We start from the raw sequence: 23,850 nt of genomic DNA on the forward strand, positions 1-23,850 counted from the left end.
TTCACACAGAACTGGGGGGCCAGATGCTAAACACCTTCTAACTCTGTTCTTTTATCATTTAATTGTCTCCAAGGTTTGTGATTGCTACTTTTAACATTGTGTTTTTAGTTTGCAGTTGGGGAATGGTATTTATTAAGAGAGAAAACACAGTCTTCATTTAAAGTGAAGAGGAAGATTCCTTCTCAATGTCGGCTCAAGGAGGATTCTGCAACCAGCACACAGAGGAAGACCAGCCATCTAGGTAACTTACTATTGACCTTAAAAGTTCAAAACTCAAACCCTCTATTAAAATACATACAGGGTTGGCCCTAACTTTTCTCCAAATTTTTTGAATGAGATTTTGGGTTGATTTTACATAATCAGCTACAGAAACAGACGAAGAAGGCTATGAAAAGGAACCCAACGTACCACAGAGAACACGGTCTTCATCAGAGCCATCAGCACAATCCTGGCGAGCATTGCACAGAGCCTGGGGGCTCGTGCAGTTGCCATCCCGGCACTGGAACTGCCCCAGACGGCAGAAGCGGTGTGGGCACAGGTCTGGTTCATCAGAACCATCAGAGCAGTCTTTCTGGCCATCACATTTCCACCATATGGGGATACACCTGCACACAGAAAGTAAAGCCTGTGGAAACTCATAGAGGGCCACTGACCAAGCAAGGTCCACATGGAAAGGCATTAGATACTGAATCCCAAGTGATGGCGGGGAGGAGATAGATGGAGTTACGTTTTTAAAAAGCACATGATTATCTACCAGAATGAAGACATTGGAGTAGCTTTGGGAAAGCTGGGAGACTCCAAGGATTATTGAGTGCTTATGTCATGACAGCCACATGGAGCCTTCTCCACATTTGAACACATCCTGGACCAAAAATCAAGCTTTAACAAATAGAAAAGGGGAGGGCTATTTCTTCCTCAGACAGTGCACAGAACGGGAAAAAGTCTTTGTCAGCTCTACTTCAGGCTCACATCCAGAATTTACAGTAAACTGTGACACCCAGAAAGCAGAAATGACAATGAGCTAAACAAAGGGGCTAAGAAAATGAACAGAGAGTTTCATCCTGGGATTTGCATGGGGAATGCAAGTTAAAACTACCTTGAGGTATACCACCAAATCCCCAATCAGAATGGCTGCCATCAACAGACCAGACAACAAAGACTGGCGAGGATGGGGAGACAAGAGCCCGAATTCATGATGGTGGGACTGTAATTTAGTATAGCCTATACTATAGTATTATTTCTGAAATTAAAATTAGAATTCATGCCAACCAACCAGCGCTTCCAGGGACTAAGCCACTACCTAAAGACTATACATGGACTGACCCTGGACTCTGACCCCATAGGTAGCAATGAATATCCTAGTAAGAGCACCAGTGGAAGGGGAAGCCCTGGGTCCTGCCAAGACTGAACCCCCAGTGAATGTGATAGTTGGGGGGAGGGCGGTAATGGGGGAGGATGGGGAGGGGAACACCTATATAGAAGGGGAGGGGGAGGGGCTGGGGGATGTTGGCCCGGAAACCAGGAAAGGGAATAACAATCGAAATGTAAATAAGAGATACCCAATTTAATAAAGATGAAGGAAAATAAATTAGAATTCAGCTGGACCACTGAGAGACAATTTGAAAAGGGGAGCGAGCAGACGCCTCACTTTTCATTGTTGCCACACAGGAACTGCGTGCTGGAGCACATGGGCATGCAGAGTGTTCTGTCTCGAAGCTGAACGGTCTGGAAGTCATCGGGACACGCGCAGGTGAATCCTCTCCCCCCCGCTTTGATGAGGCACAGATGAGAACAGCCACCGTTGTTGGTACCACAGGGATTGCTCACTACGGAAGAGAAGGAAAAAACATGTGTCTACTGTCATTTGCCTTGAGTGTCAAACACCAATCAGCAGCACGTAGAGCAGGACATGGAATGTTTCCCCCTTAGCTGTCATTATGCCAGCGCTTAAATAACGCAGGCAGTGGGTTTGATGCTTCTCCTGGGAGAGTAGACAAGAATACCGCTTTCATTCTGTGCCAGATTTCAAGTATGAGTTGTGATCCCCCAGTCACTCATATATCAATTCTCTCTCATCCTACGAATTGGGACAACAAAAGTATGGATGCCAGAGCCATGCATGGATAGCTGCACAGTGTAAGGTTTTCGGTCTCCCCTTAGAGACAAAGACCGTACGAAGAATATTAACATGCAGAAAGAGATACTGAATACCATTATGGTAATAACTCTCATTTCTCTTTACCTCTAAGTTTGTCAAATGTTAGAAATTATAACTTCAATTTTATATCAATTATAGAGATTTCTACCAATGTAGGATTACAGCTATACAGTACTTTGTTCAAGAATGAATTTAGTAATCCATCCCATACATTTCCCGTGTTCAAAATTATGACCACTCCCAAATTATCCCTTAAAATGACAACCTATCCATAATTTGTAAAATAACCATAACCAGACACCCAAACCCAAGAGAATGGGGTGATGACACTCCACAACTTCTTCCTACTAAATATGGGTGATGAAAAAATTGGTACAGAATTTATATATTGATATAGAATTAAAGTTTTCATTGATATAAATTTCTTATATTGATACAAGATTTGAAATTAATTACTCTTAAATAGGCACTGTGCCTTGCAACTCATTTAAAAATACAAGGCTTAGACCCAGTCCTAATAAACTGTTTAGGATGATTAAATAACTCAAGCTAAGGGCCAGGTAGTCATCTCACGGTTATATTATATTCTGATTTAATTGTAGTAAAATATTTTCAATAATACTCAAATAGAAATGGCTAAGAGTAGTTAAGCTATACTTTACATAGTCTTCAAAAAATTAGAAATCCACAGAATGTGACATTTAATGCTATTTCATTATTAAGAATAATGAGACATTATCCTTATTTATTGACAATGAGACATGTCTGCTCCTAACAGCTTCCCCATTCCCCTTCAAGGGAGAAACTGAGCATCAAAACCTCCTTATAGAGTTGCTCCAGTTATGGCAAGGTAGCCTCTGGACAAAAACTGCTCTATTCATCTACAGACAAAGAAATACTATCCAGGAAAGGACACACAATGCAGGACAGTTGACAGTTTAGCTCTGCCAAGACAGAGCAGACTAGTCCTTCATAGTTCCTGCTCCATTTCAAGGTCTACCAGATAGATGGTTCTGGGCCAGAAGGCTGAAGACAGATGCTCCAACATTATAAGAAATTAGGGAACATAACTCAGGTATAATATTGTAAGTTCTTTAAGTTAGGATAGATGATAGAATGCTTTCTCTAATTGGCAAATATGATGGACTGGATGTTAATTGTATATCATAGTTTATATTTTACATAACTGCTCTGGTTGTGCTCAATTTATATCTGAGAGAAGAGCCTTTTTTCCTATTTACACAGAAAGGGTGGGATGTTGGGAATTGCCTCTAATGCTTTGTCTTGATTCAGCCCCCCCAAAATGGGAATCTGCAAATCCAAATGCTGAAGGTTCTGTCCCTAATTGGGTTTTTAATTGATCAATAAAGAGCCAACGGCTAATAGCTAGGGAAAGAGGGGGGTAGGGTGGGACGACTTCTAGGTTCCCAGGAGAAGAAACACAGGGAGAGGAAAGAAAGGATCTCAGCCAGAAGAAGGGGATAGGACAGACCATACCAAAAAGGAACAGAAGAGTGTTATGGCCAAAATGTAGGTACAAGGAGGAAAGCAGCTCCTAGAAAGGCTGTCCAGAAGCATCTTGGGCAGCAACAATAAGGAGGCCACCCAGAAGGAGCCAGAGCAACAAGATGAAATATATATTTAAGTGTTAAGTCAGGAATGCTGGAGAGAAGAATGTTCTGGCTGCGGAGAGGTTTAGGAGTGCACAGGAACTGAGCTAGTCAAGGCATAACAAAATTAAAAAGGAAAAAGTTCCTCAGAAGATTTTAGCAAGACATCACAACAAAGCAGACCCCGAAAAGCCAATACGCACCCCCAGAAGTATACTTCAAATCTCTCCCACATTATTTCTAAAAGATTAATTAACTTTAATTGCATGAATCAGAATAAAAGTTCACAAGGAATAGAGTAAGCTCTTCCACCCACCTTTATTTTCTCACAAGATGAGAATAAAAACATTTGTGTGACTCAAAACATGCTGCCATGAGCAGAGATATAATAACTGCTTCATAATGACTACAGTTTTCTTCTAAACCTTTTGTTATCAAGGGATAATTGTTAAAGGTACTATAATTGCATACTGATAGAGATATAGAATGCCCTTATTTTTTAAAGTATTTAGGCGTAAAATAAGTTGATATTTAACTCACCTTAAAATACAACAGTCCTCCCACCAAAATACTAACTATGGGAATACTTGTCATTCACTTAAGAAGAGGTCACTTGTCAGTTAAAGGCCACCCTAAGCTACGTACCTAGTCTAAAAGCTAAGAACTTAAAATGAAGCTCATTGGCACAGCGATCATCTAGCAAGCACAAGGGCCTGGGTTCTAGCCCAACCCTGGAAAACATAAACTTGATGTATAAGAAGAGAAATGAATTCCTCTTAATTCTCGAAAGGTGTTTCAAAGAAAACATTAACAAGTGTCAACAAGTTCCTGTAAATCCTGTTCCCAAAAACAACTGCCCCGAAGCCCAGCAGTTACTCACTAATCGGCTGCCGGTATGGATGGTACACGTGGATGTCGAAGGGTTTGTGCGTTGTGTTCACCAGCACCACTCGACCTGACCCATCATATTTGTTTCCCTTTTCAACCGTCCGTGTATTCCAATCTGTCCAAAAAACAGTGTCTTCAAAAATCGTAAGAGCAAAGGGGTGAGGCAGTGATCCATCGTACACCGTGTGTCGGTGGTGACCTTCCAAATCAGAGAACCTGGTAGGAGGAAGAACGGTGTGTAAGTACCCTCTCCTCTGAATGTCCTTCAGGACCCGTGAGTGAAGCCCTTACCCCTCTGGGTCTCCAAACAAATGGCAAATGACATAAAAGTTTAAAAGCTATACTCAAAAAATGAAATAGCCACAGATATTGAAAGAATTACCAGTTCCTAGCTGTGGTTTGGGTACGGGTTAATAATATTTTATGCTAGCTCTACCCATTGACCACCTTTGATTTCCTGAGATAAGCATCATTCTTGTTTTCTAGTTCTCTGTGTGTGTGTGTGTGTGTGTGCATGTATGTATGTATGTATGTATGTATGTATGTATGTATGTATTTATGTATGTATGTAGATGCCTTCAGAGACCAGAGGCATCAGATCCCCTAAAGATAAAGTAACAAAAGATTGTGAACCACTCCACGTGGGCTCCAGGAAGAAGTAAAGCCAGGTCCTCTACAATACTCTCCGAAATGCTGAATCAATTTGCCAGGCTCCTGACAGCCTGTCTTCACTAGCTGTAAACTCTAACCATTCTCTTTCTGATCATTTCTATAGAGCTCCAGGCCTCTTCCTGTAGTAGTACGAGCTAAGATATAACTCAGTTAATACAAACTGAAAGTCATCCCTAGCTGTACGTAAAGCTTGAGGCCAATCTGTACATGAGATCCTGTCTTACAAAAGAGAAGGGAGCTCAGAGCGACTCTGAGGGCACAGGCCAGTTGGAAGATGAATACGCAGTTGTTGAGATGAATCCTCCGAAAGCTGAGCCCTCCTAGTTTGTAATTAGTTACTCAGTTCGTCTTTTGTTTTTCAAGGTACATACTCGATATAACCCAGGTGAGCATCTGCCCAGTACAAGAGATCGTTGGTGTAGTCAATGGTGATGGCATTGGGCCATTCTATCTTGGTAGAGATGATCACAGACTTATTGGTTCCATCCATGCCAATCCTTCCAATGTATGCGTGAACACCCCAATCTGCCCAGTAGACATGCCTGTGGGAGCAAACACAGAAGGTTCAGACCCTGAAACCAAAAGATACAGATATTCTCCATAGAGAAATGAAGTTCCCATCCCAGAGTCTCTCAGAGAAGAAAGAGCTGGGAAAAATTATCCATAAATAAGGATGGTGTACAATGGTCCCCAAAGTGAATTCTGGATCTCAGTGGCTTCGATATAAGGAGTCCACTAAAGAAATATCACAATTTCCCACGCATACAAATCAAGTGTGACTCAAAATATTTGAAAAGTTAAGGACAAGAGTCCAGCTGATAATGAGCAGCGCTGATCATTGCCCTAACCCATTCACCAAGCAGGAAAACAGAGACAGATCCCAGCAAGATACTGGTCCATAAGTAGTTAGATGAACAAGCGATTGAATACATGAAGGAAAAGGCCCAAGATTACAGAGGGGCCGTACCCTCTTTGAGGATGAAGGACAATTCCCCTGGGATGTTCAAAGCAGAAGGTATTGTTAGCATCCACACAGTGCTGGGCTATCATTTTGCGGTGTCGACCTTCAAGGTCAGAGACAAACAGGCAGTCCAAGATGGCATCCAACCAATAGAGTTTTCTGCAATGGAAAGACAGCAGTTATGATGATAGCCCCTTTCTTTATATGTCCAGTTTCCTATCTGAGCTCCCTGAGACTCATACACGCTTCTGTTCCATAGCACCTGCCTCAAAGAAAAGAGGACACAGGGAAACAGGAAAGGCTATCAAAAGTTTCTACACACCTAAGTTGAAAGAACCAATTCCCTACTGCCCTGAAACACTCAGAATTTCTAATGGTTTTACAAATTGCCAAAGTTGGAGAGATGGCTCATTGGATAAGTAGGACCTGAATCCCCAGAAGCCATGCAAAGCAAGGGCACAATGGTCCACTTCTGCCAATCCAGTGTCCTTTCTTCAAGCCAGCTAGTCTGGCATATGCTGGTCAACAACAAAGAAACCTTGTCCAAAACAGAGAGAAAACCAAGAACCCATACCAGAGGTTGCATTCTTACCTGCTGACCCAGTCTACAGCCAGACTTTCAGCACGTCTTAACCTGTGGTTTATGATGGTCTCCCGGTTTGTCTTATTCAAAAACATCCTCTCAATGATTTGCTTCTCTGCATCAATCCAATACAGCCTCTTTTCTACTCTATCAAAGTCCAGGGCCACAACATTGCCCAATCCTTGCAAAATCAGGGAGTAAGATGAGCCATCTGTAGTTAAGTTTCTTATATAGTAACGGTTGCTAAAGATGAGATAGGGCTCGATGTTACTATTCTGCCGGCAGCTCTTCCCATCTGGCTCACGGATGTAGCCAGGGGCACACTTGCAAATATAGGAGCCTACCACATTCTCACACTTCTGGCTACAGAGCTGGGGTGACTCCTTGCATTCGTCAATATCCACGCAAGAGCGTTTGTCAGACATGAGCTTGTAGCCAGGGAGACAGGAACAGTAGAAACTAGTTATGGTATCTGTACAGTTGTGGTCACAGCGACTGATTGAAGAATCTAGGCACTCGTTAATGCCTGCAGGTAAAAGACAGATACTAGAGAACCTAAAATATCAGCCATAGGCCCATAATTACACTCAAAATCAACACTTGTACCATGTGATGCCAGTTCTCCCAAAGATGAATATGAAAAGCAAGCCAAGAACTTACTCTGAGAACCTCCATGTTCTCTTCATTCTAGATACCTTATTGAGCAATTCTCTTAAAGGACACTCTGAATACTGCTCTAACTGGTACACCAAGATACCTCTCTCTATTCATAAGGAAGCAATGATTTTTTTTTTGTACATTTTCTTTGCAGAAGACAGAATGGAGAGTCCTGGGAGACCTTAAAGGATTGCAAATCTACACAGTTCCCCTCCCCCTCCCATACTCACCACAGCCTTTCTCATCGCTGTTGTCTGAGCAGTCGTCCACATGGTTACAGACTCGCCCCATCTCGATGCAGTGCCCGTTGTCACACCGGAATTGATGAAGGGGGCATGTGGGTTCTGGGGTGTGACACAGGTGCTCCTGCTCATCAGAACCATCTCCACAGTCATTGTCCTCATCACAAACAAAGAACCTAGGGATACACCGCCCGTTCTGACACGTAAATTGATTTGCATGGCAGGGTGGGTACGAGCAGCCCCTCTCATCACTGTAGTCTCCACAGTCATTGCGCCGATCACACCTGCGTTACAAGACAAAGGACCACGTGGACCATTTTAACAAGTTCACGATGCCTTAGCACCCTACTTCCAAAATATCCACTGACCCCCACCAATCTCCAACTCTGGGACAATCCGTGATTTGGCCATCCTCATGACTTACCCTGGTGCTGGTGGCTACATAATAAATGTGAGTGTAGGTTTGTTCACCCACTGTTTTATAGGGCAAATAACTTGATTCCTACACTTGTAACTCTAGGAACAGCTTTATGGACACTGGAATTACCCAGATGGATACATTATATACAAGTCCTTAGCATGAATTTTGTGTCTTATAGAATTGTTGCTGGATAGTACCTTTTCAGAACACCTATCTCTCCACTGGAGTAATGTTCCCATCGGCAGACCTCTTCTTATAATTCTACTGGGACCTTTCATGATATGTGAGTTAGTCATGGTAATGGGAAGGAGATTAAAAGCAGTGGATTATCAGGAAATAATGGCAAATTTGCATGGTGTAGTCTTAATTCTGATGCCTAACATTCCCAGGTCCTAAGGGTACCTGGGAATACCTTAAGTCATACTCATATTCTGAGATCCCATAAAAAGCCATGCTTACTAAACAGGGTCATGGTGACAGTTTAACATATGTATAAAAGAATTTAGGATAAATATAGATACTGCTAATATATGATAATTCAATGATGATGGAAGGAGGTCCAGGAGCTAAGGGTAGGGTGTCATGCAATATTAAGGTACCAAAGATGAATCTAGTGAGTCTTATAGCTATGCACTGACCATGCCTGCTAACTAGGACTGCCATTCACAAGCCTAGGGTACTGCCAATACAATTTAAACCCAAGGCATAGGCATAGATCTATGAAGAAAGCCTTGATCAAAGAAAACAGACTTAGCCTACTTGATTTTCCAGAAAAATCAAGTACTTCCCAAATGCTCCGAGACATCAGTGTCTCCCATTATCTAGCTCACGTCTTACACAACGAGCCAACCCCCAGGTTTCTGGCATAAGTGAGTTCCATTACTCCAGCAAGCACTCCTGCCACAACCCAGCCTCAGCTAGCACTGCTGCAGTGTGTCAAGGAAATTGTCCCCTTGTCCCACGGTGCCAAATGGGGGAGCACACACTCCACCAGGCTAGAGGTTTCACACTCTATTCTGATGTCACTTAGATATACAGGATTCGGGCCCTAGAGTCCAGGTTTCCAGAGAAGTTTTATTCTGTTTTGCTTTGTTTTCTTATCCTGCTAGAGCACTGCCAAAAGAAATTGAGAAAGAAAAAAAGAAAAAAGAAGGAATAAGAAAATGCAAGGATAATAGAAAAAGAAAGAAGGGAAGAAAAGAGAAAGATGACCAAAATCAGTAAAAAATCAGTGAAAAGTCAGTAAAAACCTGGAAGTACAGGGGTACAGGATAGAGGGGATGACAGGAAGGGAGGGGTATGGGATGAGGAAGATAAAAGAAAGGGAGGGGTATGGGATGGGGAAGACCATAGAAATGGAGGGGTATGGGAGCACGGGGTGGGGGGGAACTATAGAAAGGGAAGCAGAGACAACCCAGTCTAATCAAAACAAAGTCCTGGGTTTTCAGATATATTCACACCTAAGAATGATAGACCTGACTACTGATTAACTAGACTAGACTAGAACGGGACAGGGAGATGACTCTCTTTGACCACCCAAATAACCAACTACAAATACGCTTTACGTCTGTCCTTACTCACTGCCACTCACTGTACTGCATGCTAAGGCCCCGCTGGTGATGCTTCAACTTTTATAGCACATGACTGGTTTTTCCTCTTCACAATACCATCATACATAAAATCTTGGCCATCCCATATTCCAGACCTGTCTCAGCATCTATCTTTGCCCCCCCAAGGCCTCTGCTGCTCTGACCTTTCAATCTCCTTCTCTAGCCATGGAAACCTGGTGAATCCTGGTGCTTGAAAGAGGCCCTGTGCTTTTTAACCCTGGAGTGGGCCCCGCATCTCTGTTTCAGTTCCACAGATCCGAATGCCTGGTGCCTATACCTAGGGAAGGTCTACAGGATCGCATACCCTCTCCCATCGGCAAACTCCTCTCTAGGTTGCCTTATTTTGATTGAGGCTTCTCTCAGTCTCGTTATTCAAAGATTTACTACATACGGTGGTTAAGAGGCTGGACACTATAAAAACAACATTCATTTTAAGAGACCCATTTGGAGAAAGTGGTAAGAAATCACACCACAGGGAGTCCCAAGATTCCCCAAAGCAGCTCACTGTGGGCTGAATCTGTTCGAGACAGTATCAAGAATTTTAAAGGTTCTACATAAGAATCCCTACTTCCAGAAGCTTTGGCCTTCTCACCTGACATTCAACACTCGTTGCCTTGATCACTCAAGGTTGTGGTAGATTCTCTTCTAACTGAAGCACCTTTTTACTTTTTATTCTTGGATATTTTACGTATTTACATTTCAAATGTAACCTAACCCTTTCCCAGTTTCCCCTCCGGAAACCCCCTATCCCATCTGCCAAGTGCACTCTTTTTCTTATAGCAGAGAGCAAATACAGAAACAGTTTTTAGAGCCATGCCAGCCCCCAAGGAGAAGATGAGGAGGCTCACCAACTAATGTCAAGTTAACTCATTCTTTTCCCTCACCCCTCTGTGGAAGGCCACCTGATAGCTACATTATAGAACCCTGGGATCTTCCTGGACCACGTCATCCATAAAAACACATAATTAACTACATCAGTATAAAACATGTATTACTGTGTTACGTATTAAAACACTTTTTCTGACCTGGATTTCAAAAGACTCCGAACATTTCTTTGAATAGCCTAGAGGATCATGGTCACTAGGCCCTGTGACCATTGTTCCTAGCGTGTGAGTCAGTCCTGCCCCTATGAGTATTTAAGGTGTAGAGGGATGTGTTCGAACCCCAGTTCACCTGAATGACTGCCTGACACATCGTCCATTTGCACAGCTGAACTCCCCTGCAGAGCAGGTTCTCATGGTGCAATTCTGCAGCTCGTCCAGGGCGTCCGAGCAGTCCGCATCACCGTCACAGACCCAGTACTGTGGGATGCACCTCCTGTTGGGAGGTCTGCTGTTGACACAGGTAAACTGAGTGCTGGAACAGTTCTGAAGCTCTGAAACCAAAGCAGACAAGAACCCCTCAGAGCTCAGAAATGCTCGTGTGATCTCTACACTCTTACAATCTTTAACGCTCTGACAAACCATACGGGCAGGGCAATATTATAAATACCTCTAAAGGCTCTAATCTCAATTGTGTGAGTGTGAATTTTTCAGAAGCAAAACCTCAACATAAAAACTTCTCTGTGAGATTTACATAAAAACGTTTCTCCCATAAGGCTTCGAGAAATGACTTCCATTTTTAAAATTTGAACAAGTGCCTCTTTACAATGTATTTATTCTCTCATATAGTACATCCTGATGCGGTTTTCCTTTGCTCCTCTCCACCCAGTCCCTTCTTCCCTCCCCACTCCCATCCACTCCTCCTCCATTTCCCTTTAGTAAAGGGCAGGCCTCCCAGGGATATCAACCAAACACGTCATATCAAATTGCAGTAAGACTAGGCCCTCCCGTAATATTAAGGCTGGGTGAGCCAACCCAATAGTTCAGGGGTCCCAAAAGCAGGCAAAAGAGTCAGAGATAGTCTATGCTCCCACTGTTAAGAATCCCACATGAAGACCAAGCTACACAACTGTAACATATATGCAGAGGGGCGTAGGTTAGACCCAGGTAGGCTCCCTGATGGACCATTCAATCTCTATGGAGCCCCTGTGAGTCCAGGTTGGTTGATTCTTGGGTTTTCTTGTGGTGTCCTTGACCCCTCTCTGCAGGATTGAACAAATATCTTATATTTTAACACCATGCTTCATATTCCACTGTAGCCATAGTGAGATTAGTATTTTCACGCCAATTTAACGGGTGAGAAAACTTAGTTCAAAATGGTTAACTGGACATCTCAAAGTCAGATAGTCAGACGGATTAAGAGCCAAAAGAGACCTTTCTCCTCTAAAGCTGAGGCTTTTGAATATTTATTGCAAGCACCACCCTAACAAAGAAAAGAGTTAAGGTTGGCCCAAGTTGCCAGAAAGGCAACTGGGGGTGGGAGTGGGGAGGGGTGAGATACTGATTCAGAATACTTATTCAGTCTCATCCCAAGCAAGACATAAAAGAAAAAAAGGGAGAAAATAGTTCATGTAAGTCATCAATGACAGAGCAGATACAGAACTCTGGCCACAACAAGTGAGTTCACTACCAAACAGGAGCACAGGGAACTCTGTCCTTGCTATGCTAAGAGGGAAAGACAATGCTAACTTAAGCCCCTCAGGTAGCAACTCCACTCTGCTGGCAATAACTTTAAAAGAAATGTGGTGCTAGTATTATGAGAACAACCACTTTTTTCCCATAATTTAAAATTTTTAAGAAAAATTTTCATACAATTCATTTTGATCATATTTTTCCCCTACCCCAGCTCCTCTTAGATTCTCCCCACCTACCCAAACCACAACTTTTTCTTTTTCTCTCAAACAGAAAAAAAAAAAAAGACAAGAAACAAAAAATTTAAAGAGCCAATAGACAAAGACAAAAAGGCCCAACAAAGCAAAATGAAACAAAAGCCCACAAAAATTCTATTGAGTTCATTCGTGTTGGCCAATCCCAGGCTTGGAATCTGCCGTGGAATATTGATGTAGCTGCTTACACTCGTTAGAGCATCCATTAACCATTAGGATAGCATCTTGGTTAAGGGTGGGTTGGAATGGGGAGGACCTGGGAGGAGTTAAAGGGGAAAGAATATGATCAAAATACATTGTTTGAAGAAAGAAAACACTGGTACTGAGAAATGAACTCACTGATGAATACTGGACCGTCCCAACCGCATCACTGCTCCTAGGGTGATTGGCTGCCACACCGTTACCGGGAATAACCAACTGAATTCTTGTCACCTACTCTAGACAGGATTCCCATCAGCTGGATGTGAATGAGAATGAGTACCAAGCCACTTTGCATCATTGTAAAAATCATGGTGTCCAACAGCAGGAAATACCGGTAGCATTCTCTTAGTGGGCATTCATTCAACGGGGTTTCTGACCATTGGTCCCTCCAACCATGAAAATCAGCTCTGAGTTTCCCTGGAATGTGAATCTGCAGAGGAATGAACTGCCCTCACTTACCACAGTGATGCCGCTGGTCCTCGTCACTCATGTCCCCACAGTCGTTATCACCATCACAGACCCAATTGCCTGAGATGCACCTGCCATTATCACACTGGAACTGACTGGCCCTGCAGGTGTTCACAGAATGCCCTGACAAGAGAGGAACTCCGGGTGAAAAGACTGGGATGGCTACTTTGTAGTCTCCAGCAAGGACATTTAAGCCTGGTTCCTGTTGATGGAAAGCTTACTCATATACACATCAGGGATACATGAAACCTTACAGCTCTCAGAACCTGTGCCTTGATTTTATAAATGCAGTAGAAAAACAGGAGAGAGGTCTACAACATAGCAACATAATGGAGAGTGTAACATCACTCACAGAGAAGGCTGGCAGTGAGCTGCATATAGACTCAGGGAAAAAATTGTAAACTGAAGTGCAGATATAAGATATGTGGACACTTACTTGGGTTATTACAGTGTGTAATGCAGGACACAACTATTAATTGCTATTACTATGACTTTGGTCTGGAAATTGGTATTTATGTTTTAAATACACAGAAGAGGTAATTTCAAAGTTATAAAGTTACCTAACAGTTATTATCTCCCCTCTCTGCAGATCCTTTATTTTCTACACATTTCTCAGCATTGACGTGAGGATAAAAAAGAAAAAAAAAATCTGAAACCTGTCCAAGAACTGCTATCAATCTGCTGCAGAATTAAACTTCATAGAACTCAATGGAAACCAGCATTAACTCTAAAACTATGCTAATGAACAACCCAGACGATGGCTTTACACATGATGTTATTATATAGTATAATCATACAAGAGAAAAAATCAATCTAAATGATTAATAATATACCAATCTGAGGAGTACTACGTATCACTGAAGAGGAGTGTGAAGACTGTGCATAAGGATAAGTAGACTTTCTCAAGTCAGTGGTGAATACTGAGGCGGCCTTGCCGCTCTATGGTCTGTCATGTCTACTTGGCAGCACGAAAGAAGAAAGTAGCCACGGATGACCTGAGACAGCATTCATCGCTACAGACAAGTTACTGGTCTGTAACCATACTTTTCTAGATACCACATAGCAAGGATTTTTCTGATGGATTAAAAGACAATTCAGAAATTTTATCTTTAAGTGCTTACAATTACTTATAATTTATGACAGTAAAAAGCAAGCTTTGACTACAAAGAATAAACATGGGCCTCCAGCTACCTGACAAGGCCAGGGCACCTCCCTCCACAAGTTAGTATAAGAAGAAATAAACTTAAGGTGTGCCTGGTCTGAGCCCTCCCCCTGTGTGTGAAGAATCCAGTCACTTTTGGATTCCCCCAACTGTCTTAAAAGGCTCAGACAGAATTCATAAAGTCCAACTGAGAGTCAGCTAAAATTGAGCTGCAAGCCAGACGATCTGCTGGATACCACACCGTCTCCATGTGTCAGCATCAACTAACAGCCTCCATATTCTCAACAGCTGTCCACAGTGGCTGCACTAGCCATTCACTGATGAACACCTACTGAATGCTTCTGGCATCCTCCTAGGACCAGAAGCAGAGAGCGCAAGTAGCCAGCCAGGTGGCTCCAGAGTTTGACGTGTGAGAGGAGCCCCAACTGCTCTAGCTACACCCTAAGCTTCGCATGGTTGCTGACTCTTACCACAAGTGTCAGGTTCATCCGAGCCATCTGCACAGTCGGCTTCACCGTCACAGAACCAATAGCTTGGAATACACCGCTGAGGGGAGAGGCACTGGAACTCGTTGCTGCGGCATGTGTGTGAGGCTAGAGGACAAGCACAAGATTAAAACGCAGGCAGGACCCCATCTGTCGCCCATCTGCCTGTATCTTTGAACTGGTTAATTGCTGCCTTTGGGAAAAGGCCTTGTCTAGAAGTTTCTATGGGGCTGCAGGTGCATAAGATACAGGAGGGAAGTATTTCCCAGTTCTCCTGAATTTTTGTTCAAGACTCCATAAATACAAGATATAAGTTCTATTTGCTAGAAAATATCAAAGAGGGCCCAACTACGTACAATCTCGGCTGTTCAACAAGTCCAAGACAGGAAGGTGCCTGCACCCTGAGTTCAAGGACAACCTAGAAAAAACAGTAAGATCCTGGCCCAATAATCTATCAATTCTGATCAGATTTTTAAATACCAAAAATATCATTGTGCTGTAAAACTTTGTGGAATAAGTCTTGATTTTTTTCTTGTTTATTTCTCTCTCTCTCTCTCTCTCTCTCTCTCTCTCTCTCTCTCTCTCTCTCTCTCTTTCCTTTCTTTCTTTGTGTTTGTTTTTTCAAGAAAAAGTTCCTAGCCTGGCTGTCCTGGAACTTACTACGAAGACCAGGCTAGCCTCAAATTTACTGAGAACCTCCTCCTGCCTTTGCCTCCCAAGTGCTGTGATTAAAGCTGTGTGCCACCATGCCCTGCTTGACTTTTTAATTCAGTGAATTCTATTAAAATAATATTGCTCTCAATGCTGCCCCTCACCACAATTTGTTAATCATAATGCTCAAGTTAGCAAAATTCTCACCTACTCACTGTAACTCAGAATTGTTAGGGTGGATGATAAAGACCCTTTGACCTTTGTTAGCTTCTAATGTGTGGGTACAAATATCAGAATGAATGGAGTCTTGCCCTTCTACTCTCCAAGGCTTCCCCCTTTGCCTGGGCTGGAATAGTGCCAGATGGATTGGCCGGTAAACATTCGCTAGCAAAGCAGTAACTCCAACCCTGTGTGATGCTGTAAGCCAAATTTCATTTCTTTGGGCTGTTGTTATTTTTGTACCTGATTACTGCTCTGGTAAATTTTTGTGATAGCCTGGGGTTTCCCCAGGATGAGGAATTCAGCTACGAGGAATTGGTAAATTCTTAAAAGATACATCTGCTCACACCGTTTATTCTCAACCTTATTAAACTTAAGAAAGACCTTTTATACTTCCATGGTTCGTAGAGGAAATTGTTTCGATAAAACTAAGTTAGTCAAGATCACGACCATAATACTGCTAAATAATAACTTCTACAATACAAATACAGATTGAGGCCTGGGATACCAACAGCTTTCCAGAAAAATAGACTTGAAGCGTGAAACTTCTCCCACCACGTCTACTCATGTCTTAAAGCAACTGCCTTCCACTTCTACCGACAGACTCAGTTTTCAGTATTAAAGCCAGGATGTCTCTGTGCTGCCCGGTCGCTCCTCTGGAACCACAGACGGCGAGCCAGCTCTGTCATACTCACCGCAGTAAATGGGGTTCTCGTCACTCCCGTCTCCACAGTCATTGTCTCCATCACACAAGAAAGCTCGGGGAACACAAATATTCGTGGTCTGGCATTTTGTGAAATCCGGCGGGCAAGTGTGGGGAGCTTTAAAAACACAACCAGATAAGAAAGACACTTGGAACAGACCTACCAAGTATATCAAAAATAATGGCGACGTTAACCAACCCAGAGAAGGGTCTAAATCAGAGGTCCAAACCAGTTCAAAGGTAAAGAGAGGCCCAAGTTGGTTCCTGGGGTGTGTGTATATATATATATATATATATATATATATATATATATATATATATATATATATATCCATCAAATTAAACAATTCAAATATTAGGTAGATATATTTTTATATCATTTAATTGATTAAAAAACCACTTAGGTTTTTTTTTTTTCAGAAAGCAATAGATTTTAGGGAAAGATTCCATCTCCTGCATCCTAACGTAGGACCACGGAGCCCCAAAGGAAGGACTTTAGACACTTACGGCAGTTTTTCTCATCCGAGGTGTCATTGTCATGGCAATTGTTTATGCCATTGCAGACATAACTGAGCGGTATGCACCGCCCATTGCTGCACGTGAACTCTGTGGTGCTGTTGCAGTTTCTGAACAGGCAACCTGCCTCGTCGCTGTTGTCCCCGCAGTCATTGTAGTAATCACAGCGATAGTGGTATGGCACACATCGCCCGTTGCCACAAGTGAAGGCTGTTGATCGGCAGGTGTGAAAGGCTAGGAGGAAGGAAGGACATTGAGCGAAGACTCCTTCCTTGTGGTAACAAATTGTAACGTTAACATTGTAACTTCCTGGGGTGAGTTTGTCTCACTTCTTGGACAGAAATGCCTGAAAGTCAGACTGGATGTGAAAGTCAGACTGGATGCAACGTGCTTTAAAGGAAGAAAGCATTTTAAATAAGCGACGAAAGTCACTTCAAGTCTATCTCAAACGCAGAAAAGCATGTAAAAGCACAGTACTCCTAGAGAAAGGTACCCAGCTACAAATCCCCTTACTCCAATGACATAAAAGCTGAGGAGGGACAGTCAGAAGCAGTGTGATAAAGTGGTAACAGTAACCCCCTGGTTAGTGCCGTACTGTCATGCTCCGCCATCAACCTGCTCTCTTGCTTCTTAGAAGATCTCTGGTAGCCACTGCTGTATAGACGGACAACCTGCGCAGTGTTTCCAACCTCTACAGAGACTAGAAATTAACGCCAGGACTTTAATCAAATGACTTTCCTCATCTACGCGAGGTGATTAAACTGAAGTGCAGCCTGACTTATCTGAGTGAATGTTTTTGGGCTCCAGCAGAAAAGCCACCCATACCGTAATGTTTTGTGCCAAACAGTTGCACAATGACATCTTAGCTCCAAACGCCAACCCTGAGTCCGGCTTACCACAGACTGTAGGAAGCTCATCACTGCCATCACCACAGTCGTTGTCATTGTCACATTTCCAATCCTGATTAATACAATGCCCATTGAGGCAGGTGAACTGGAGTTGATTACAGCGGGTCCCCGTGTCCACAACGCAGTACTTGTTATCGTTGGCCAGATACCAGTTGCCTTCGTGAGGACACTGACACTCAGCTCCATTTGGACCTGGGACAGAGGGAGGCAACGCATGAGCATAGGAAACTTTCTTAGCCTCCTCCAGAATGGCGTGTACGACATCTTAGAGATGAAACACCATCTGTGATGGTTTGCATATGCTCGGCCCTGGGAGTGGCCCTATTAGAAGGTGTGGTCCTGTTGGAGTAGGTGTGTCACTGTGGTTATGAATTAGAAGACCCTCATCCTGGTCGCCTGGAAGCAAGTATTCTGCTAGCAGCCTTCAGATAAAGATGTAGAACTCTCAGCTCCTTCTGTACAATGCCTGCCTGGATGCTGCCGTATTCCCAAGCCAGCCCCAATTAAGTGTTGTCTTTATAAGACTTGCCTTGGTCATGGTGTCTGTTCACAGCAGTAAAACCCTAAGACTCCATCCACCTTTCAACTATACTCTGACCTGTTTTTCCATTAAAAACAACCACTGCCCACCTACAACATGGAGTCCCATGGAAGAATTGGCAAAGACACAGTATCAGAAAGTACATATTCCTATGAAACTGCTCTCAATGGGATTCTTATTTCACCCTAAAATATCACACTAGAAGCGATAGCTCCTATACAGAAAGATTACATTAATGGAATTCCTATTCTAGTTAGAAAGCCAAACCTTTCATCTTACTCTTTCCCTTCAACAAGCTAACACTTACTTACACTGCCTTTACAAAGCCAACCCATGCAGAACAGAACAGAAACCCCACAATACAACCCTCTCAAAATAACCCTTAGTCCACTTGATAAATAACCTGAAATCAAAAATTTCAATTTCTTTTTCTTCTTGAAGGTAATAAATACCCTCACAGCCTCCCTCACCAAGTGTCCTTGCCATCGTTGTTTCGGTCATTGTGACTAAATACTTGTTTTCCTCTTCCTGCTCAGCCCCCTTACCTGGAGCACAGATATGGCTGCATCCTCCGTTGAACTGGTCACAAGGATTGCTACACTGCTGCCGCTGGGTTTTGACCACTGTGGAAATACCACTAGGCTGGGTGGGCAAACGTGTGGTCATTGCTACCAGGTCTGACCCGTCGTACTTGTTAGCCCGGTAGATTTTTCTGGTGTACAAGTCTGTCCAGTAAATGTACTGGCCATAGACAGTCAAGCCAAAGGAATGAAAGGCAGTGCTGACAACGACTTCTCGGTTCGTGCCCGTGAGAGTACTGCGTTCTATTTTCTGCCTGAAGCAAAGAGAAAGAAAAGCAATTGCTAAATGGAAAAGGAATTATAATGGTTAGGTCTGCTTCAAATGGCTAGTCAAGTAGTGATCATAAGGTGCATGGCACATGTGTCTTTCTTGGTGATGGTAAGTCTTATTGGCTTATACAACAGCCTACATATAGCATCATTTCATAAGACCTAGGCTAACATTAGAAGTGGGAACAATCCAAGAAAGGATTTGCATAATGCATGGGACCTGGTGTGAAACGTAGCAAAAATATAAAAAAAGAACTGATCTCCTTTAATGGCATTGATTACTTTGAGGAATTTACTTAGAATGGCACAAAACATCATTGCTATGGTTCAAAAGAGAGAATGAAAGAAAAAAATGAGAATGTTTCATCACAAGACCAGATTCTGTGAGGGAACAAACATGTAGAGAAACAACTGTAATGAACAAAATCATTTCCTCTCTTGAACTCTTCAATCATGACGACTACAATGTAGTTCACTTGAAGATATCCCATAATTATGTGACAAGTGCTTAAAAGGGAGTTTTAAAGTGAAGTTTGCTGAGAAGCATGCCAGAGAAAAAGAACTGATTGAAAAGAGAGCCCAACAAAGATTAAAACAGAGACTGAAGGAACACCCATTCAGAGCCTGCCCCACATGTGGCCCATACATATACAGCCATCCAATTAGACAAGATGGATGAAGCAAAGAAGTGCAGACCGACAGGAGCCGGATGTAGATCGCTCCTGAGAGACACAGCCAGAATACAGCAAGTATAGAGGCGAATGCCAGCAGCAAACCACTGAACTGAGAATAGGTCCCCTATTGAAGGAATCAGAGAAAGAACTGGAAGAGCTTGAAGGGGCTCGAGACCCCAAAAGTACAACAATGCCAAGCAACCAGAGCTTCCAGGGACTAAGCCACTACCTAAAGACTATACATGGACTGACCCTGGACTCTGACCTCATAGGTAGCAATGAATATCCTAGTAAGAGCACCAGTGGAAGGGGAAGCCCTGGGTCCTGCTAAGACTGAACCCCCAGTGAACTAGACTATGGGGGGGAGGGCGGCAATGGGGGGAGGGTTGGGAGGGGAACACCCATAAGGAAGGGGAGGGGGGAGGGGGATGTTTGCCCGGAAACCGGGAAAGGGAATAACACTCGAAATGTATATAAGAAATACTCAAGTTAATAAAAAAAAAAAAAAAAAAAAAAAAAAAAGAAAAGAGAGCCCAAACCAACAGATACATTATTCAAATCTGAGGCCTATAGTCAGTAATGAGTAATTCCATTTTAATTATAGTTACATTTAGTGATACAGAGATTTAGATGTCTGAGGATAGAGACAAATTCTCAGTCACCAAGCTAGAACATAAAATAGTTCCTAAAACTTTAATTCTACACTTAGGCAGTAAGTGTCTGGTCTATCAGCTTTTTACCACATTGAGTAAGTCCTATGTCTAATATCCGCATGATTCAGACACCTACAAGCTAGCATCTGCCCAGTACAGAAGGTCAGTCTCAAGGTCCAAAGCGAGTCCATTGGGCCAAACCAAGCTGGTGTTCACAATGGGGACCCGGAAGTTTCCTCCCAGTGTGGCTCTCTCGATTTTGGCGTTGGTACCCCAGTCAGTCCAATACATGTACCTAGTTAGTCAAACAGAGGGCATAATGAATTCACGACAAGGAAGCTTTTAAAGACTTTTCCATTTTTTTACAGTGAAAACATTCGTAGATTGTAATAACTATCGATGTACAGGTAAGTAAAGAAGTATTCCATTCCATTCTTTGCCAAAATGGATGCTCTAAGTCAGACCAGGGAAAGGCCCCAAAATCTGCCTCTGGGAAAGTTTATACATTATCATTATTATTGTTCTCGATGAACATAAAGTAATTTCTAGTCCCCAGTCCATCGTCATATAAGCAGATAAATCAAGAAGACCTTGGCATACCCTCGGCAAGGATCTAATACAATAGCTCTGGGTTTGGAAACACGGGCAATCACAGCACGATTGGATCCATCTTCAGCCATGGAATTTATTGTCTGATTTGAAAAGTCACTGTAATAAATTCTTCTATTTATCCAATCAAAGGCAATGCCATCAGTCACCCCTATATCTGGATATACAAACATAGACACATCACAAGAAGATGTTAAAGTCTCAAAGGGCATCAAGACAATTGAATATTTGGCCCTCCTTATATCTACTGCCAAGGTAAACCCTAACCCTGGTGTGTACTTACTTGACAGCAGGACAGTTGGAGAGCTGCTCCCTGAATACAGGCTGACATAGGAAATCTGGCCACGGAGAGAGTTTAGCTTTTGTGTGAAGAAGATTCTATTGTTTCTACGGTCATAATCCAGTGCAATGGCAGTTCCCGCCACACTTATCACTTGGAAAGGTAGGCTATGGTCTCTAGGGTCAAAGTGTAAACTTCTCAGGGAATTATTTAAGGAATAGATGAGGAAATCTTCTTGGGAGGTAGCACAGCTCTTGCCATCATTTCCCAGAGTCCCAAAAGCACATCCACATCTGGGAGTAGGCAACTCAGGTAAGGCAAAGCAAAAGTGGGAACACCCACCATTGCTTTGCAGACAAGGGTTATTGTTAAGCTCTGCTGGTGAGAGGGGCTGGGCGTGCTCGTCAAAGATGGTCACATCACGGAGCAGGTTGATCTTATCTCTTATCACTACGGGTGGATCTGTATTCCCTGGTTGCTTGCTGGCTTGGAAGACTTTTTTCAAGTTTCTATCCACCCAAATGATAGACTCTCCAAACACAGTGATGCCATAGGGAGTTGGGTAACGGCTGCCATAGCGAACCACCTGAGATTCTCCTCCATCAAGATGGATCCTGGCAATTAAATCTAAGGAGTCATCAACCCAATAAATATAGCCAGTGTCATGGTCCATGGCCAAGCCCCGAGGGGTGACAATGCCTTCGGAAACAAGGACAGTTCGATTGGTACAGTCAAGAAAAGAGCGTTCGATCTTTGGCTTCTGCCCATAGTCGGCCCAGAAGAGATATCTATGCTTGGGGTCAACAATAATATGCCGGGGCATATCCACTGAGACTTTGAGGAGTACACGGCGGTACGTGGTATTGATCCGTAACACTTCTATCAGGGTTTCGTACACAAAGGCATTGGTAAAATAAAGATTTCCTACAGGGAAAGAAAGAAAGGATGCCGATGAGTGGAAAACTAAGAAGAAAAAAAGTTGATAATAAAATATGCAAGGTTGAAGTATGATCAGAGAAACACTGGCAAGTATGGGACACTTTAAAAAGACAACCAGACACTTGGAACAGACCTACCAAATAAAAACAATTTATTGTATTTTCAAGACAATAAATTTCAATGTAAGTTTATAAAAATAAACTTTTTGGGAATTAAAGGGAATACTTTTTAAAATTTATTTTTCTCAGAAGTCTTCAGCTACATTCTTACTTGGATTAGAATTCGCAGCCAGCGTGACAACTCCCTTCCTACTTAAAATATGAGTCTTTAACATTCTTATCAAAGAGCCTAAATATACTTTATCATGGTATAAAATGTATAACTGCCTAAAAGAGCAGAGAGGACAGCCATAATCACCTCAGACTGCTAGACATGCCCTCAAATGCTCTCCGTCTGTAAGGTTAACGTGGTCTTTTCTAAGTCTTCCCAACTAGTGTAGATGTTCTTAATCCATTGACTTTCTAGTAGCCAAGAAACCCAAAATCCACTTCCCTCTTGTGTTAAAGTACAATGTAAATGGAGAATAACTTATCAGTCAAGTGAAGTATTACAGGTGAATGCGTATGATGAGTAGAAGATGCTGGATCCGAAATTACAGCTCCATGTAAAGTCAGTTAGTGAACTATCGATACTATGCACATACCATTTCCCAGCCTGCCTCAAAATCCAGCCAGAGACATAGTTCAAGGTGAACTATGTAGCTGAGGTTTCTGTGTATTATATCTCTACTTGAGGTGAGTGGCAATACTGTGCGCTCGCCTCCTTTAATCCAGGGCTGTCAAATAGTAGTAGGTAGTTTTAGACTTGTGGGGTATATGGTTTGATTGCCTCTTTTGTTTGTTGAGATGGGGATTCCTGTATCTCTGGCTTGAGTTGAGCTCACATGATGCCTTCAACTCTTTTCTGACACCCCTGCCTTCTCTCACTGGTACTAAGATTATAGCCAAAACAAATGGTTTCTCTCTCAAGTATTCAACTCTGCCATTGGGACGTGACAACAGCCACTGATAACCTCAAATGAATGACTATAAGTGTGTTATAGTAAAACTGTATGAGAGAGAAACTACATTTGTCCTACTAGCCACACCATACTGACCCTATTGATCCACACCATGAGAAACAGTATACTTCAGGATGGGAATTGGGAATCCATTAAAATCTTATTCAGCCAAGTTACTAGACTTACTATTTGCAATGCATTTTTATATTTAAGCAATGTCTACTTATCAAGCTCAATAATATACAATGACATCCATTTTGATTTAAAAAAAAAATTCTAGTTCTCCCAAGCCCCAATAGGAATGAGTGGTAACTCAAACCTGAGTAAGTTAATGAAATAGTGAGCTGGGCATATTAGTAAC

At 42.6% G+C, this 23,850-nt stretch overlaps 1 protein-coding gene across 1 annotated transcript in view; it reads right to left on the minus strand.

Annotated features, from left to right (window-relative positions):
• Lrp2 (LDL receptor related protein 2) overlaps window positions 1-23,850 on the minus strand; it is a 157,788-nt gene that overhangs the window by 34,862 nt on the left and 99,076 nt on the right. Inside the window, 17 exon segments of the mRNA NM_030827.2 lie at window positions 409-605; window positions 1,649-1,826; window positions 4,649-4,872; window positions 5,700-5,870; window positions 6,296-6,448; window positions 6,882-7,398; window positions 7,760-8,055; window positions 10,976-11,177; window positions 13,230-13,361; window positions 14,871-14,993; window positions 16,451-16,576; window positions 16,966-17,208; window positions 17,871-18,074; window positions 18,969-19,258; window positions 20,738-20,896; window positions 21,202-21,367; window positions 21,494-22,414. Of these exon segments, the coding sequence (NP_110454.2) occupies window positions 409-605; window positions 1,649-1,826; window positions 4,649-4,872; window positions 5,700-5,870; window positions 6,296-6,448; window positions 6,882-7,398; window positions 7,760-8,055; window positions 10,976-11,177; window positions 13,230-13,361; window positions 14,871-14,993; window positions 16,451-16,576; window positions 16,966-17,208; window positions 17,871-18,074; window positions 18,969-19,258; window positions 20,738-20,896; window positions 21,202-21,367; window positions 21,494-22,414 (4,302 nt within the window).

This window comes from Rattus norvegicus, chromosome 3 (genome assembly GCF_021556685.1).
Source record: "Rattus norvegicus strain SHRSP/BbbUtx chromosome 3, alternate assembly SHRSP_T2T, whole genome shotgun sequence".
Taxonomy (NCBI): Eukaryota; Metazoa; Chordata; class Mammalia; order Rodentia; family Muridae; genus Rattus; species Rattus norvegicus.